Source organism: Cyprinus carpio, chromosome B21, assembly GCF_018340385.1.
Source record: "Cyprinus carpio isolate SPL01 chromosome B21, ASM1834038v1, whole genome shotgun sequence".
Taxonomy (NCBI): Eukaryota; Metazoa; Chordata; class Actinopteri; order Cypriniformes; family Cyprinidae; genus Cyprinus; species Cyprinus carpio.
In genome coordinates, this window is record NC_056617.1 from 17,501,538 (window position 1) to 17,520,950 (window position 19,413).

The 19,413-nt window shown below is 38.4% G+C and overlaps 1 protein-coding gene and 1 long non-coding RNA gene across 2 annotated transcripts; both read left to right on the forward strand.

The window, feature by feature from the left end:
* The first annotated feature begins 10,817 nt into the window (after positions 1–10,817).
* Positions 10,818–15,493, forward strand: LOC122141294. The gene is made up of 2 exons (XR_006157674.1): positions 10,818–12,169; positions 12,450–15,493. It is a non-coding gene; the product is annotated as an uncharacterized LOC122141294 (long non-coding RNA).
* Positions 15,494–16,067: 574 nt separating this feature from the next.
* LOC109088402 (probable G-protein coupled receptor 34) lies at positions 16,068–18,791 on the forward strand. The gene is made up of 2 exons (XM_042748266.1): positions 16,068–16,830; positions 16,965–18,791. Exon 2 carries the CDS (start codon positions 17,044–17,046, stop codon positions 18,025–18,027), a length of 984 nt encoding a protein of 327 aa, XP_042604200.1. The 5' UTR covers positions 16,068–16,830; positions 16,965–17,043; the 3' UTR covers positions 18,028–18,791.
* The last annotated feature ends 622 nt before the right edge of the window (positions 18,792–19,413 follow it).

The window sequence follows — 19,413 nt, forward strand, 5'->3', positions numbered from 1 at the left end:
AGCTCCTGGCTCCACCTTGGTCGCCCGCCAGGGTTTCTGTTTGGCCAGAGCATCGCTGGTTTGTCCTGCCGGGCCCGCCCTGGCCTCCTGCACTGTCCTGGCCTTCTGTTCTAACATGGGCCTAGCCCGCCATCCCTCCCCCTGATCTGCCTCCCTCCTGGATTTCTTTGACTTTATTTGGAGTGTCTGGAATCTGCTCCTTAAAGCGGGGGTCATGTCACAGCCATCTGCTGGAGTGCCCTTGCCAGTCATCAGAGGGCACTCTTCTGGACTGTTGTTTGTGTTCCGGACTTCAGTTCCCATCACCCCTTGCACTTAGTTCTCATGTGTGTCATTTAGTCTCATTAGTTCCCCTATATATACACCATGTTCTGTTAGCCCTTGTTTGCTTCAGTATTGTTTTGTTACGCTGTTTGTGGATTACCTTTTGCCTTTGTTTTCTGCTTGTTGCTCTGTTTTTCGATCTTTGTTTTTTCTGTGGATTAATAAACTGCACTTGGATTTTACGTGTTCCACGAGTGATCCGTGACAGTAACCAGGAAGGTTTGTTAAATATTAATGAGCAAAGCCTTCATCATAGTACAGTTTTAAAACTAGCAAATGTTTTGGCGAATTACAGTTGTGTCAACCGCTTGCTGATTGACGTTGTTTCATTTCCCTGTGAAACTGAAAATGTCATAAACAAGATGCTGAATAGTGGTTTTGTGTTCTTTTCAGCTGATTGTTCAATTTAGCTTTTTATGGTTATACAGTATATGAATAATAAAGGGAGAAGAATAAAACAATGTACGAGAAAAGTTAAGTAATCCTCCTGTATATTATTGTAATTGAAATGAAAATGAACTTTTCTTGTGCAAAATAGTGAATATGCATTCATGTAAGTGAATCCATAAGACAAGCTTGAGTAAATTTCAAATTGATGAGCATGTACGCCCCCTTGCGTCCCACACACAAACTTTTTTTTCAGTAGTGAAAGTACAGTTAGAGAATTCTAGTATGAACGGTGTCCTCTAGAACATATTCAGGAGGTATTTATTTATTTAGTTTAATTACATCAATTAATTTTACTGCCTCTGGCTGTGTCCAAAATCATTGCAATAATAACAAGGTAATATATGTTCATTTATAGTACTAATATGTATCTTTTAGGGCTAAATAAGGTACAAAAGTGTAGTACTTTTAAACAGGTTACCAAATTTTAAAGCACTATCCAGTACACTTTGTGTCCAAGTTTGCTTGCTCATTTTCATTCCTTATAGTGGTCAGTATTAGTTAGACTAATGAAGGTAATATTCAAAAAGGGTAGGTAAAATGGGATTAGATTACCAACACAAAATCTCATTTTAACACTTAATGAATGGCTGCTCTTCTTGTGTGTGTGTGTGTGTGTGTGTGTGTGTGTGTGTGTGTGTGTGTTTGATTTCATCTGAATATCGACATATGTGAGATTTAGTTAGTCAAAACAGTTCTGAGGTTAAGTGATCTAATTTTGTGTCTCTGGAAAATAATGGTGTGATTATTGTATTATGGTGAATATATATTCGTGTGTGTGTGTGTGTGTGTGTGTGTGTGTGTATTTTAGACACAAAGTGGACATACAGTACATTCAGACATCTTAAGACATACATTTTGTGCTGTTATTAGCAAATAAGCAAATGCAAATAAGCAAATTACTATATTAGCAAAATGTTTATTTATTTCCCTAATAACACTTGGCTGATGCATCATCACCATACACTTATATCTAAATATGTTACAATTTAAAAGTAAATACACATTGTTCATGTCTTGTTTAAGAGAGTCCCCGAGGCTCCATAGTGTTTGTACCTTTTAGCTACCACCTTTCAGATTTTTAAAAGAAGACCATACCACTCTTACATTTATTAATAACAAAGCATTACAAATATTACAAGGGCAGATGCAGGCTTTATGTTTGTTGTGCTTCCTCTTCCATCTCATTTGATGTTGCTGATTCAGGTCGAAACAAAGTGTTTCATTTGTCTCCCCCTAAACGTTCTAACATCAGACACACACACAAAAAAGGAGAAAACAACAGGAACAGAGCAAGACTATTTTGTTTGCTGACCTGCTGCTAGTTATTAAAGGAAACTTGTCTCTTGATTTTATTGATTATAAGTATTTGAATAATTGATATATTTTTTTCGAATGTACTGACAATTTCCTGACTGTAAATACAAAATGTAACTTTTATAGGATGTTTGTTCTTTTTACTGGTTGTGTTTTTGTATTATATGTTGTACTGTATGTGGATATTTGGGGTTTCTCTAGTGTGAAATCCCTACGTTTTACGCAGCACTTGATGTGATGTGTGTTACCAGAATGTCTGTGCTGCTAGTTTTTTTTTGCAGTGTCGTAAGTGAAACTGGGGAGTTTGGTAGCGTGGGTTGGAAAGGTTTCGGTGTCCTGTACATCATTTTCTAGCAGTGAGCTGCAGATTTAAGAGTTACAGAGTTCAAAGATTGTTATGGCTGCATTTGAGGTTTGGCTGACATGCAAAACATGAGTTTTGAAACCAGCTCTTGTCACTTCCGTTGGGGGCAATGATAGCAGTAAGGGGCAGCCTTGAGCAGCCTTGCAGTAAATGTTTGAGAAGTAATTCTGGTTTAAGTTGTTTTAAATGATTGGTAAAGCTTTTGTAGTTTCTATGTTAATGAATAAATTAAATGTTTGAACAGGAAATTGGTTTGAATCAGGTCCTTAATTAATACTGTTTAATAAAAATCCTATAACATACTGTAAATAAGAAAACAAAATATTTAATTGTTTCAGCCTGTTCTCTTTATTGGATATATATTGGAAGCATAGTTTAAAGTGCATAAAATTTATTTGGAAGTCATTTTGTACTTATTTTCACCTTCCATAAAAAATAAAAACATATTCCCATTGTAGGTGCATACTGATTTTTCATGCAGCAAGTTTCTGTTTTTTAAAAATACAGCATGGAGAGAATTGTTGTTCAAATTTACTTTTGGTATGTCTGGAAGAGGTGAAAAGCTGGATGGTTCACAATTTGGTTCAGTTAAATTAAAGTAAAACAGAGATTATGATTTTTGCCCCACCAGAGGATGCTCAGACATTAACACTTATTTAGGTCCTTGGTCAACCCCCCCCCAAAAAAAGGAAATCTAGGAGTTGTGTTTGACCCAGATTTGATATTTAGCAAGCACATTAATGCTGTGTTTAAGAGTTGTTGTTGTTTTTCCTTCTTCTTCTTCTTGCTGATTAGGTCTCTTACTCGAATAAAATCTATTTTGTCAAGGAAAGATTTAGAAAAGGTTATTAATGCCTTTATTTTGTCTTGTTATGTTTTTTGTGTGGGGACTTGTCAGACAATTATTTCACACATAAAATTAGTTCAGAATGCGGCAGCTAGTCTGATTGTACGTGCTGAGAAGAGTCAACATGTCTCTTCTATTTTGGCTTCTTGTTACATGTCTGTGGTTTTCTGTGTTCACTTTCCTTTGACCTACTTTCCCTAGTTGTCCTAATTATGTTACTCTGTTAATCTGTGTTAAATAAATTAAGTCATTAGTCCCTCACTTGCTTTTATTTTTATACATTTATATGCATTCATCAAAGCCCTGTTCCCATGGGATTATTATTACTTGTGGCCTGTAGCATGAAGCGAGATGAACAAACTCAGAGTTGCAGCGGAAGTTTTGAGTTGACAAAACCCTATAAAGCCAAACTGGTTTAGATCAGGGGCCCGGTTGAACCAACTCTGAATTAAAACTTGAACTCTGAGTTGACTTTCTCTGAGATGGGAAAGTCTGAGTTTTTAGGTTCAGTCAACTCTGAGTAGGCTGACCCTGAGTTTAGCACGTGCACCATGACTGTGAAAAGCCATGATCAATGGAGCTCCGATATTACGATTCACCATGGCAACAGCTACCGCCAAAAAGATGTCTGCATACTTCAGACTCAATACAAGTTAAATTTTTATCACTATTATAAAATCACAGTGAAAACTGGCTTATTGAACTAAAAAATATATAATAATAATAATAATAATAATAATAATAATAATAATAATAATAATATTAGTGCATTTTTATTATTTTACAAATGATCTGCCAAAAGGGTAAGAAAAATACAGCAGCGGCTATTTACACTAAGTAGAATTAACATACTTTCTTAGCGATAGATCCTTTTTACAGTAGGCTAAGTGCAAATAGCTTGTGATATATTCTATTTACCATGTAAAAATAGCAGTTCTTTGCAATAATTGTAAATAATAATTAAATGCTATTTATACTTTATATTGGTGGATACTATTTGCACCTCAGTATTGTTGTACATTAACAGGATGCAATTATAACAGATTGTAAATTATTATATTTATTAAAATTATAAATACTTTTATCATTATTAAACACTCGTTAGACACTTCCACTTTTAGAAAATTTTCTTCATTTTTATTAAAAATATATTCTAATATGATATATGATGGGAAAAGTGAGAAGAACGAGCTCGGCAAAAGCCGGACTCGAACCCGATCAATAGCGTTACAAGCTAGTTCTCCACGCCCAAGGCGTTACTGCCTTATTAACACATCGTATTTAACCTTGTGTGACATCGGAGGAAGGAGCTACTGTAAATATGGACTTAGTAATAGACACTCTGAATAATCTTGTTGTCCATTTGCATTAAGATTATTTTTATTACCACACTGGCATATAATTTTACTTAAGTAAAATGCACTTAATTTAGATCCCCCCAGGAAACAAGACTAAATATCTTATATAATTTTCTTATAAAGAAAATCCATCTTGATTTATTCATTTTATTATAATTATATTTGTACTTGAAATAAGAAAAAAATGCTTAGTAAGAAAAGCATTTTTGCAGCGTGCAGAATGAATGAAGTATTTAAACATCAAACTCTGTTTAAAAAAAAGGGCAAGATACCCAAACAAACTATGTTCATACACAAGAAAACCTGCTCCCGACCAGGTTCGGTTCATAGAGTAATTTACCACAGTAACTGACTCTGAGTATAAGTTACCTCTCTTTCAGAAACGGGCTTGACTTACCCTGCTTTCTCGGGTTTGACAAACCTCCCATTCTGAAATGGAAAACCCAGAGTTTCCCTCATTTCAGGGTTAACATACACAGAGATTTCACTTAACCTCCTTTCTGAAACGGGCCCCAGGTTCACCGGGCTCACAAAGCATGATATAAACATTCTCTGTCAACTCAGAGTTTGGACCAGAGTTGTAATTAACTCTGGAGTGTGTGCACCTGAAAGTGTGACACATGAAGCAAACAGCCAATCACACAGAACATGGAGAGCGTCAGCGGGATTCACTTCTTGCGACAGTCATCAGTTCACTTTTTTTTGTCAATGTCAATATTAAAAATGTAATAATTTTAAATGCATTTACAAGAAAGGAATAAACACTTCCGCTGCAACCAAAATTTGGCAGCAGAAAGAAAATATATGACTATGCAAAGGAATCAACTGAATTTAATTGTTTATATAGTTTCATCTATCTATCTATCTATCTATCTATCTATCTATCTATCTATCTATCTATCTATCTATCTATCTATCTATCTATCTATCTATCTATCTATCTATCTATCTATCATAAGGATGTTCATTTTAACCGGTTAACCATTAACCGACCATGGTTTAAAAAGTCATTTATTTATTTATTTTTTCAGTAATTTATCAAAATATTTAAAAAGGTTTGCTGCATGGTTAAAATACGCTATGTATATATATAAAAAATATTTTTAAGAAATATGCCTAATGGGGAAGTCGTGGCCTAATAGTTAGAGAGTTTGACTCCTAACCCTAAGGTTGTGGGTTCAAGTCTCGGGCCGGCAATACCACGACTGAGGTGCCCTTGAGCAAGGCACCGAACCCCCAACTGCTCCCCCGCCGCAGCATAAAAAACTGCCCACCGACTGTCTTCACTCACTGTGTGTGTGTGTGTGTGCACGCACTTTGGATGGGTTAAATGCAGAGCACGAATTCTGAGTATGGGTCAGCATACTTGGCTGTATGTCACGTCACTTATGCCAACGCTAAATGTTTACAAACATTATAATAAACACTGTAAACATAGCTAGGCTATTTTAGTTCCCCTCACTCCACAACAAATCCTTTCAATTAACAGTATTTAGAAAAGAACAAGAATTAAAAATATAAGAAGCAATATAAACGACAAGCAAAAATGAATTAATTTAAGCTAAAACGAAACTGAAACCATCGTTGCATCTCTCATTTGACACAAAATCAAATGTTTCTGTATTTGCGATGTATTTGAATGCCAAATGATTATGAGTTATGTAGCCTACTTCACTTGCGTTTTAATATCCATGTAAAACAATTTTTTTTGCATAACATCGAGGCAGTATGGCATAGGCGGAAATCCCCTAAAAATATCCCCTAAAAATATAATTAAAAACCACTCTGTGCATTGTAAATAACAAACGGGGCAAAACATTTTAGAGTTTAGAAACATTTGCCTCACTCATTTGCCTCACTTACCTATTTCCCTTACGATCCCTTGCCTCACAGTGCGTTGGTCCAAATGCTGTTTTCCTCTTTTACATCACCTACACACACACACAAGTCCAGTGAGAACAAAGTCAATAGTTGTGGAACTCCAGTAAGTAAGGCTGTCAAGGCTATTTTACTCACTTAAACATCGGATGAAGTGATTATTTTCTCATAAATACAGATGATGGCAATTTATTTTTTGATGAGTCCGCAATGTTAGCAATAATAATGTTACCTGCTTGAGGGAAAGGGTTGCCATGTTTTCATAACAAAAGTCGCCCAATTTCTACTCAAAACTAGCACGAACTATCCGCGTTTCAAGGGGATCCCCCGGTAAAAATTGCATTCCGGGGGCTAAAAATTGCATTATTGTGGTCGCTTCAACCCACGGACATGAAAAACAACCTACGGCAACAGTGATAAAGTAGCCCAATTCCACGCAAAAACCGCGGACTTGGTAACACTGTGACGGATAGTAATGTCAATGGCAGGGGTGGACTGGGGCCACCCCCCCCCCCCCCCCACCAACCACCCATATTATGTAATAACACCGAATTTCTTTAACATTGACATATACACAAATATCCATTAAAACTACAGACTTTACTTAAGAGCAGTGAATGATTTTACTTTTGTTCTTTTTGATGAACATTATTAACATAAGAAATGCACGGATCTCACGGATCTGAGACGGCTTTGTTTGAGCATGGTGCGCACAGAAACGATCACAGCGCGGGAGTACCGCATTGAGATGTCTAGTGCTTAAATGGCTTAAAATTACCTTAATGTTTAAACTGACAAGACTTAAAACATGTGAGAATGATAAAACTTTCTTGAGGAAGCAGCACTGGCCCGAACATTCAGACAGTTTTGGGGGGCTAAGATGACACATAGTTGGGCTGGAGCCTAAAAGGGGTTTAGGACATTATCAACCCATACACATTCAGTGACTGCGAGATGCATTGCACACGGGAAATTTGAAAAGGTCAGTAGTAATTTGTATTCTTGAAAATTAATATCCGTCGTTTAACTTTTATTTATTTATATATTTATTTAATTTTACGGTTGGCAAATGTTGCTGAATTGTCTCGTCATGTTTAACTGCTTAAATCTTACCTCAGCTCACATTGAAGTCACGCACAGCACAGCATCTGTGAAAAGTAAATCCCGCCTTCTACACTTTGATTGGCTATTTCCAACATTTTGACAATGATGAACACTTTTGAGTTGCTGCACTGAGCCGGAGCACGCTAAATCAGTTAGAATTTTTGAATCAAGTGGGCTGCGCGGGCCATTCGTCTGGGCCGAAGGAAGGATATACATACATTTACTACAATTCATTTTTTATATATATTTATGCAAAGGGCTGGCCCACATTGTACAGCGGCCCACCGGGAAAACTACAAGTGCTCCAGATGGCTAGTCCCCCCCGGTCAATGGACATGAGCGCTGTCTCAGCGTGACCATTACAGCTTGAAGTTGTCTAATTTGGCACGTCTCCCTGCTGTTCTAATAGTAGTAAGCCGTTCCTCTGTGTATACATATCCTTACAAGTACAATTTTGGCTGTATTATTTGTGTCCCCCTCAAAAATTGCTCTTGAAAATTTTATGTTTATTGTCCCCCCAACTGTTAGATGAAATTTACGTCCCTGTGGTACAGTGATAACACTTAACGGCACAGATTTTACTACATATTTAAACTGAGCAGTGTGTTTATTTCCCCATATGTTGGGATATGTATTTGACTGACTGTATTTTAAAACTTAACCGAAACTCTGCATAGGCCTACTAGGCTACTTGTTGCACAGTTTTTCTTTCATTTTCTTAATTTATTATTTAAATAAAAATATATTTCTCATATAGGCCTATTTATTTGTTTATATATATAATAGAAAAAAAAAATATATATAGAGAGAGAGAGAGAGAGAGAGAGAGAGAGAGAGAGAGAGAGAGAAAGCCTAGTTGTTTTTCTCCGCACGCAGAAGTGCTGAGGTGCGTGATGTGATATGATGATCATGTGAACCATGTTCTTTTGTCTGCTGCTTTTTGTGCATGTAAAATGAATCCCCGGGAAACAAATGTTAGTATTTTTAACGGGTCACAGACACTCATCCTTTCTAATTTAATCCAATTCTAATTTAAAATAATCTTGTCTGTTAACGGTTAATAATCAGCTGACGAGCGTCGGTTGTCGGTTAGGAAAAATAACAGAAATGAACATTCCTAATCCAGACCAGCACGCACCACCTCCTCTGCCCCCTGGCTGTCTCATGTTCTCCGAGAACATTGCTCTAGACTTAGGTCTGCAGAGAGGAAGTGGCACAAATCAAAAAACTCTACTGACCTTAGTGTATATCAGTCGCTCCTTTCCTCCTTCTCTCCAAGTGTCTCCACTGCTGAAACAACATAATAACACAACAAAATTAACTGTTCTGACTCTCACACACTTTTCAAAACCCTTTCTTCTCTTCTTTCTCATCCTCCACCCCCTTCTTCATCAACTCATACTGCTGATGACTTTGCAATATTCTGCATAAATAAAACAAGGACCATTAGTGACCAGTTCTCCACACCACAAACTGAAAAAACTTTGTAACCATAAATACGCATTCTCTCTCCACTCTCTGAGGCAGACGTTTCTAAACTTTTTCTTTACAATCATCCTACTACCTGTCCCATTGATCCTATCCCCACTCACCTCCTTCAGGCGATTTTTTCTTCAGTTATACCCATGCTCACTCACATTATTAACACCTCTTGTCATTCTGGTACATTTCCCACAGCATTCAAGCAGGCTCGGATAACCCCACTGCTTAAGAAACTCTCTCTAAATCCAGCACTTTTAGAAAACTACAGACAGGTATCCCTTCTAACGTTCATTGCTAAGACACTTAAGCGATATGTGTTAAACCAACTCTCTATGTTTCTTGCACAGAACGACCCCATGGACAGCAACAAATCTGGCTTCAAAAGTGGCCACTCAACTGAGACTGCACTGCTTTTGGTGACTGAAGTCCTGAGACTGGCAAGAGCGGCTTCCAAATACTCAGTACTCATCTTGCTGGATCTGTTTGCTGATTTTGACACAGTTAACCACCAGATCCTCCTGTCCACCCTCATGAAGATGGGCATCTCAGGAACCGCACTCCAGTAGTTCTTACTTCTCTGGTAGGTCCTTCAGGGTGTTTTGGAGGGGTGAGGTTTCTAAGTCACAACTTCTTGCTACTGGGGTTCCTCAAAGCTCAGTTCTTGGACCACTTCTTTTCTCCATCTACATGTCATCTTTAGGATCCGTCATTCAGAAGCATGGCTTTTCCTATCATTGCTATGCTGATGAAACTCAACTCTACTTCTCATTCCAACCAGATGATCCGACAGTAGTTAATAATAATAATAATAATAGATTTCATTTATAACGCACTTTATATTTCAACAAAATCCCAAAGTGCTACACTAAGCAAAAAATCAAGCAAAAGCTCTACTAAAAAGGTGGGTTTTAAGGCCACATTTAAAAGAATCCACAGACTGTGGTGTCCTCAGATGGTCTGGGAGAAAAAAATAATAATAAAAAAAAAATAAAAAATCAAGCAAAATCTCTTTTAAAAAGGTGGCCTTTAAGGCAACATTTAAAAGAATCCACAGACTGTGGTGTCCTCAGATGGTCCAGGAGAGCATTCCACAGACTGGGAGTGGCTGAGCAGAAAGCCCGATCTCCCATAGTATGAAGCTTGGCCCTAGGAGGTTTCAGGAGATATACTGAAACGGAACGGAGGGTACGTGTAGAGCATTGTGGAGTGAAGAGTTCCTTGAGGTGGGGAGTAGAGCTGTAGTCAAGTCCAGCTTTGTCGAGTCCAAGACCAGGACTAGTCGAGACCGAGTCAACACCGAGTCCAAAGAGGTTTGAGTCCAAGTCAAGTTCAGGTCCAAAAGTTTCAAGATCGAGTCCAAATGAGAGAAAAAAAGGATCCTCTTCAAAGACTACATACTTGACTACTGATAATGTATGTGATGCGAGAGACAGCATATCTTCTATTCTAAGAAAATCATTTTACATTATTATTTGTAATGATCAAAAAGCACGTGCCAAGTAACAACTCTGTAGGACAGGGGTATTCAAACTAGATCCTGGAGGTCCAATGCCCTGCAGAGTTTAACTCCAGCTGGCCTTAACACACCTATCTGGAAGTTTCTAGTGTGTCTAGTTAGAACTTGATTAGCTGGTTCAAGTGTGTTTAATTAGGGTTGGAGCTAAACTCTAAAGGACACCGGCCCTCTAGGAACGAGTTTGGAGCTGTAGGGTCAAATTATTTTTTATGTACTTTATTTACATTTTATTTACTTTATAATGCTGCTGTTTGCTGACATTATGTCTGTGGTCAAAAATTAAAATGTCTGATGCCTTGGCGCAGTGCACACACGCAAAGCTGGGGATATGACGCATTCGCACGGTTAAGGCTAGAAGAGATACGTTTGGCTCTACTGGGCATGCGCACATAAATACAGTGTAATTTTTGTCATACTGTACAACATTAATTAGTTCATTATTGTAAAGGGTAAGTTTAAGGCTGGGGTAGGTGTAGACATTAATAAAACACAATCTAACAGGTAGAAAATTAAATTATAGACATCTAAATTTTTCAGAATGCAGCAAGTGCACCGCTAGTCATGTGACAAGAATCAACGAATCAGCTTCATCCTTTCCCGTAACAAAACTGAAAGCTAAGCCAAGATGGAGAAACAGCTGATCATAGCTGTACAAGGATAGCCATTTTTTAAATTAATTTATTAGCAGAGCTACTGCAAGGAATTTTTAGTACTGGAAATCCATTTATTCTTTGCTGAAACTTCTGCGTTTTCATAGAGAGCAGGTCATGGTTGCCTAGCAACGGCAGACGCCACGGGAGCGCAAGCATAGAGCGCAGGCTACAGAGTGCTTTGGAAAAAAGGAGAAAGTGGCGCACCTAGCATTTCCACACGTTTTTAGGCCCAACATGCAAATTATTTTTGTTTTGAAGGAGAATAAAAAAAATTTGCTGGACTTGGTTGAGACCAATGAGAACATTTAGTGAATCCAATGACCAAGGATACACTGGTGGGTGAGAAGGGAAACCTTGCACTCAATCCTGAGTGAATCAATGGAGTAATTTAAGTGATATGATCATATTTGCACACCCTCATGAGGATCCTAGCAGCACAGTTCTGAATGTACTGCAGCTTCTGGAGGCTTTTGCCAGGGATCCCGTTGAGAAGCGCATTGCAATAGTCCAGCATGGAGGAAACAAAAGCGTGGACAAGCTTTTCTGCATCTGCAAGAGTGAGCATGGGGCGAAGTTTGGCGATGTTCCTCAGGTGGAAGAAAGAGGTCTTACACAGATGTTTAATGTGGTCCTCAAAGGTCAGATGAGAGTCCATTTTAACACCCAGGTTGGTGACTTATGTTAAAAAGTGAAATATCCCTGCCAGAGAAGGTAATGCTATTTATGACAGATGTTCGGACCTGGTTTGGAGTGCCAATTAGGATGGCTTCAGTTTTGGAGCTGTTTAGCTGCAAGACATTTTGCTTCATCCACGCCTTTATCTCCTCCAGGCAGGTGGTCAGAGTGGAAGATGGCAGGGCAGCAGACGAGGTTGAGTTGGTCTTGACATAGAGTTGAGTGTCATCAGCGTAGCAATGAAAAGAAATTCCATGCCAGCTGATTACATGACTGAGGGGGAGCATGTAAAGGATAAACGGGATGGGGCCGAGCACTGAGCCTTGAGGGACACCACAAGTGACATTGTGTGTCAAGGGTTTAACCTCTCCCAAGGCAACATGCTCAGTTCTTCCAGTGAGGTAAGATGAGAACCAGTTGTACACAGAATCAGAGAGACCAATGGTGGAGTGCAGATGATGAAGGAGAATGTTGTGGTCCACAGTGTCAAATGCTGAGCTCAAATCCGGAAGGATAAGGAGAGATGGGGTGCCAGCATCTTCCGTCATCAGTAGGTCATTTGTAACCCTGACCAGGGCAGTTTCTGTGCTGTGGCCGGAGTGAAAACCAGACTGGGATTTCTCAAACAGTTTATTTTGTTTCAAATGGACCAGAAGCTGGCAGCTACTACTTTTTCCAACACTTTGGAAAGGAATGGAAGGTTGGAGATGGGCCTGTAGTTGTCAAGGATTCTGGGTCTAAGGTGGGTTTTTTGAAAAGTCGTCTGATGTCAGCAGTTTTCAATGCAGATGGAACATGGCCAGCCTGGAGGGAGTTATTGATGACCTTGGTGATCAGGGGATTTATAACACAGAGGTTAGATTTTACCAAGGATGTGGGAAAGGAGTCCAGGGCACAAGTGGATGGTTTCATCTTTCTAATAATGTTCTCAACCGCTTGCTGTGAGATGTCAGAGAAACAGCAGAGAAGTTGGGAAATCCCAGGCTGTGGGCCGACAGTAGGGACAGACAAGACAGGAGAGCTGTATAGGATGAAGCAGAAGTTATCTATTTTTTTTTTCCTAAAAAAGTGATAAAGTTGTTACACCTCTCCTCTGTAGCTTCTGAATAACAATGAGTTTGTGGTTTAAGGATGTAATTTATAGTAGAAAATAGTTGCTTAGAGTTACCAGGACTGTTGTTAATGATATTGGACCTCGCATAGGCCTTCTGATGCTCTCTGTAGGCTTGCCTGTGAACAGTAAGTCCTGAGGCCATAAAGCGAGGCACAAGGACACGCCCTGCTGTCTTCATCTTTCGCAGTTCGCAGGTGTACCAGGGAGCTGAGTGCGAAAAGGTGACAATTCTAGTTCTGATAATAGCATGGAAATCTGCTCAGAGATTGATTGTAGAAATCAACCGACTCAGTGGCTGAGGAAAAATCAACAGAAGAGAGATGCTGGAGGTCTATAGAGGCTGATCTTTTTCAGGTCCCTGAAACAGATTTGACGCTTATCTTTAGTGTAGGAAGTGGCAGCTTCATTGAGAGGACCTTGTGGTCAGATTCACCCAGTACATACACCAGAAAGTTACTAATAGGGGCTAAGTTTGAAATGACCAGGTCCAGTATGTGGCCCCTGAAATGAGTGGGGACATCAACATGTTGTTGGAGGTTGAGACAGTCCAGTAGTGGCAGAAACTCAGCTGCAAAGTGGCAGGAGGGAATGTCTTCATGAATATAAAAATCTCCAAGTATTGTAATGTTAGCAGAAAATGTGCAGAGTGTTGTAAGTAGATAGTGCATCTCTGATAAAAAACTTGAGTTTTGTTTAGGAGGCAGATAGATGAGAAGTATTGTCATGAGGAAAGGGGATTTACACTTTAATGCAAGGCATTCAAAAGAACACAATGCAGGCAGGGAGAGGGGGGACAATTCCAAATTCTGTCTGTGTGTTACAGTGACCAGTGCTGCAGGCTTTCTTAAGGTGGCTGTAACCAGGAGGACATGTGTCATTTAACGCTGAGTAGACCTCAGGCTGGTGCCATGTTTCTATAATGCACATAAAGTCTAATCCATTATCCATGACGTGGTCTTATATAAAAGATGATTTATTTGAGAGGGATTGTGTATTAAAAAGTTATATTTTAAACGTTAATAAGGTAATGAATCTCTGTAGAGGCCGTAGTATACTGGAATTTACACCACATTTTCTGTCCTGCCTGCTGTGCAGGGATCCTGTGTTACTAACATCAAGAGCGACACTGTTCTGATGACATGGCAGATGTGCGACAGTGGTCCAGATGGATGGAATTTCTGAAGCAGAGCAGTCATGCTGATGATAAACAAACTTATGACGGGAACTTCTGTGAATATAACGTGGTCGTCACAGAAGTCCACATTTTTTGACAACTGCCGTGCACGTTGGAATGGTGCGGTTGTTGAGAGTCAGCAACTGTGGAAGGGAATACTTGAGCTTCATGCCAATCGCCAAAAAAACTTGCAGTAGCAGCGCAACAATCAACCGATGTTGGAGGGGATAACAGTAGGTGAGAAGAAAGCCTTCAGTTCAATGATAATCCATGCAAAAAAAAAAAAAAAATTGTTAAAACAGAGAAAACGGCGAAAACAACAAAGTGCCAGCATCCTCTAACTTCAATTTAGAACAATCCATCCAAAAAAAAAAAAAAAGGTTAAAAATTATTAAAACTATTAAAACAAAGAAATTGTTACAACGGAGAAGCGGCGAACAACAAACGCCAGCATCCTCTCCATCCAAGGTAGCTGTTCGCAATGCAGCCTGTCTGACAGATATTTCTGTCTAGATGAAGGATCATCACCTTCAACTCAACCTTACTAAGACAGAACTCCTTGTGGTCTCAGCCAATGCAGCACTTTATCACAACCTCTCTATACAGCTAGGTTTGTTAACCATAACTCCTTCCAGAACAGCCAGGAACCTTGGAGTTGTGATGGATGATCAGTTAAGCTTTGCACACTATATTGCTACAATGGCCCGGTCCTGCAGGTTTGCCTTATACAACATAAGGAAGATTAGACCCTTCCTAACAGAGCAGACCGCACAACTCCTTGTCCAAGCTCTTGTTCACTCCAGACTGGACTATTGTAATGCTCTCTTGGCAGGCCTTCCTACATTTATTATCAGCCTCTGCAACTGATCCAGAATGCAGCAGGCAAAGTGGTCTTCAACTATCCGAAGAAAGCTCACGTCACACGAGAGGTCTGCACGATCTTTAAACTGAAGCCCGAATCCAGCCTGTACTCGAGATCGTCTGACCCGACCCGACCCGACCCAACCTGAGCGCCACAGTTAAATTTAGAGCCCGAACCCAACCCAAACCCGAATTTTTTTTTTTTTTTTTTTTTTTTACAAGGAATAGCCAATTTTTAAAAAAATCTTGTATTTCACGATTGCATGCAACGGTCAGTAATCAAATAAATATAAAGAAGCAGATTCATTAAGGCTCAGCCTGTTCACGAACCAAAAAAAAAAAAAAAAAAAAAAAACACTTACCAGTTATGAGAGTTCATGAACATCAGGTGACATAAATTCTGCAGAGTTTTTGAATGGTTGTATATGACAAGACGATAATTCTTCCACCGTGCAAATTATGGTCATTTTTGTCAGTTAAGGCTCATTAGCATTCGACCTGCTTTAATCAGACACAGGGATCCAGTGTAGTAAGATCACATTTATTGTGATAAACTGGTGATGCACCAATATACCTAAACTTGCTAGTTCCGACCTATGTGCCCTCCAGAAGCTTGTGTTCTGCAAGGTAACGATGCCTCATGGTGCCATCCCAAAGAGGAACAAAATCACTCTCACTGACCATTTCCTGAACTGTTCCCAGCTGGTGAAACAACCTGCCCATCTCAATCCGAGTAGCTAAGTCTTTAGCCATTTTCAAAAAACTTTTAAAGACATCTTTTTTTGCCATCACCTGACCAATTAATACTAGCACTTACCTATTCTATTCTATTCAGTCTAATTTATATATATATATATATATATATATATATATATATATATATATATATATATATATATATATATATATATATATATATATATATATATAAAACACCTTGCTATGTGCACTGTGCTAGATTAACTGAGACTTGTCACAGCAAGTATATTGTTGCTCACTTGTTGGTCTGATTGCTTCTACTTTGTAAGTCGCTTTGGATAAAAGCATCTGCTAAATGACTAGGCCTAAATGTAAATGTCACTCATCAGTTCTGTTCATGGCTTTGAACATGGTATTATATAAAATGCTAGTAAGAATTTTGTAATGATCTGAAGGCCTAAAGAGAATGTCAAATTTTTCTGGTTTTAAATTGTCTGATAAGGATCTTACTGTTTGTGTTAAATTGAACTATATTGGACATTTTAATACTGAGCACAAATTTTATGAGGAAATGGATGTTTTTGTTTTGCAACTTGTAAGGTTGTTTAGGTTATTACAAGTCAAAGAGCTCTAAAAAAGAGGTCTTCAACCATACTCCTGGAGACCCAGGGTATTGCAGAGTTAAGTTTCAACCCTAGTGGGTCTCCAGGTGCGGGGGGTGGACGACCTATGCTCTGAAGTATATATTCCTCAAGCCTCAAGTGTGTATTGTTGGGGGTAAAAAAATCCAGTTTTCATTTTTGGCAACCAGATATTTCCTGTCCTCCGAGAATGGAAGCGAGTTTTGCTTGATTTATCTAGCACTCCTCTGCATTTCTACTGAGGTTAGCAGTAATGTCAACCACATCAACCAGGGTCAACGTCACATGCGAGCAGAGTTTCCTGCATAGGTACTGGAGTTTCTGAACAGACATGTATCTAGTCACTTGCTCAAGCACAAGCAAACCAGCCATACAGGTAAGACTGCTATTCTTTTCTTGGGATCTTAGCATTTATTCAAAAGCAATTCAACAAGTTGTAGGAATAGATCAAGTGAGAACCTGTCATCATAAAGACCATTTTTTGACCTTTTTTCTCCCATGCCCCATTAGGACAACCCAAAATCACTGTATGTCAAGATTTTGAGGAGCAGCGGTCAGCAAGTGTACACCAATTTTTTTGGCTGTCACAATGTTTCAGGAAGGCAATTTAACCACCAATGAGTCCTGTCAGATTCATGATGGCATATTGTCCCCTTTCTTGCCCATTGGCTACATTTTCATCTGTTGCATTGGTCTGCTCTGTAACACTGTCACCCTCTACATATTTTTCCTTCGCCGGCATGCAGACTCTTCCATGGCTGTGTACATGCGGCACCTTGCCCTGGCGGACACCCTCCTGGTCATGTGTTTGCCCCTGCGAGTTCACTACCACAACAAAGAAGGTCCCTTCTTCTTGTGCAAGGTGGTGGGCATCTTTTTCTACATAAACATGTATTCCAGCATCCTGTTCCTCAGCCTCATCAGTCTAGATCGCTATTTGAAAATTATCAAGCCTGTTTGGGTCTTTCGAATCCAAAAGACAAAGTGGAGCCACATGGCAAGCTACGTCGTCTGGGTGATCCTCATTTCTGGAATGATTCCCTTTTTTTCAAGCAACAGTCAAAAACATCCGTGTGACAAGGTCTGCTTCCACTTCCACAGCAAGGGACCTGTCGGTGGGACTATAAACCTGACAACAGTGGTGCTCTTCCTTGTTTTTTATGTAGCCTTTCTTTGTTTTTATGTGAAGATCACTAAGAAACTCAAGACTATGACCATGGGTAATGGTGACCCTAAGGCACAGAGTCGCAAAAAGAGGGTCATCATAAAGACTTTCTTAGTGCCAGCCATTTTTACAGTGTGTTTCTTGCCTTACCATGCAGTACGGATACCATACGTTCTGGCTCAGCTGAATGTGATCGGAGATCTTCATAGCCAACAATTGTTGCACATCTTAAATGAGAGTACTTTGCTATTGTCCGCTCTAAATAGCTGCCTAGACCCAATTATCTATTACTTCTTATCCAGTTCATACAGGAAAACAATACTGTGTGCAATTCAGGGCCAGTTTAAAAACATGTATGCTTTAAACAGAAGGAGAATCAGCATAAACCGCTCACTCACTGAAATTTAGCATTAATGGATGACTTTTCCATTTGTGACTTGTCTAGATTAAATACATTTTTTTTTAACTCAACAAATTGAAAATATTTAGTTTTAAACAATGTATACTATTGGTCACAGCTTGGGTACACATGACTTAATATATGTTTCATATGACCATTAAAAAAAAAGTATTTGTATAAACCTCTAGGGCATGTGTGTGTATGTGTGTGTGTGTGTGTGTATGATGGTTCTAACATTGTTGATAAGATTTGTGATATTTCATACTTTTGATCATTTCACTATTATTGTAAAATACAAACAATAATAATAACAGTCAAGAATTATAAGTTGTGTCCAATCCTCTGAATGGCAGTTTAAGTGTATTTAAGTATGTCTTGCTTTTCTGTAAATAATGAATATGTAGCTGCATTTGCTCTAAAGCAGTGGTTCTCAAATTATTTTTCTTATTATCAAATCATTTGTCTCTCTCTCTCTATATATATATCAGTATGAAATTGTACAGGCCCGTTCATGATACAGGCTGAGTAGGAAAATTAGCATTTGGTTTCTAAATGTGTTATCTAAATGTGCTAAAGTGTGTGGCAGTTTATTATTATTATAATTATTATTATTATTATTATTTTAAATGATAGATTGGATGTACAGCTGTTAACTTTAACAGCAAGACATGGGAAGCATTCATTTATATTTGAACTGTACACTATTATGTTTGCTTTGTAGTTAAATTCTCTCTCTCTTTCTCTCTCTCGCTGTATATATATATATATATATATATATATATATATATATATATATATATATATATATATATATATATAGCAACATATATATATATATATATAATCCCCTGTGTGTGTGTGTGTGCATAATATACACACACACACACACACACACTGTTTGCACTTAGCATTGTATTTTCATTTTTTTTTTTTTTTTTTTTTTTTTTTTATTACTCTGTCTGTGACCCAGATCTGGCGTGAAACCAACCAGTTGAGAACCACTGAGCTAGAGTACTCTGAGTGTACATTTGTGGATAGACTTTTTAGATTTCCTTCATGGCTTTATTTAACTGAGAGAATGGCCTATATTTATGTTAGTTATAATATATGAAATAAGAAAAAGAAAAAAAAAAGTAAATGTTATGGATTTCCCCTATTGCGATAGATCCCATGTGGTTGACATGAGTGTCGTTGTGTTATGAGTGTAACCCATGTTTGTGGTGGTACATTCTGTACGTGTACTTTTCTCGAAACATGAGAGCAATGTGGGAAAATACTAAATGTTGTTCATAATTAAATATATATATATATATAGATTTGCACTTTTTTTGTATTATTTAATTATTTAAACAATTTTTTTTTAAAGAATTTGGTTAAATGTTTGATTTGATTTT

What these genes read in the sequence shown, in the direction of transcription:
- LOC109088402 (XM_042748266.1), top strand. Translation starts at nt 17,044, where the DNA reads ATGTTTCAGGAAGGCAATTTAACCACCAATGAGTCCTGTCAGATTCAT.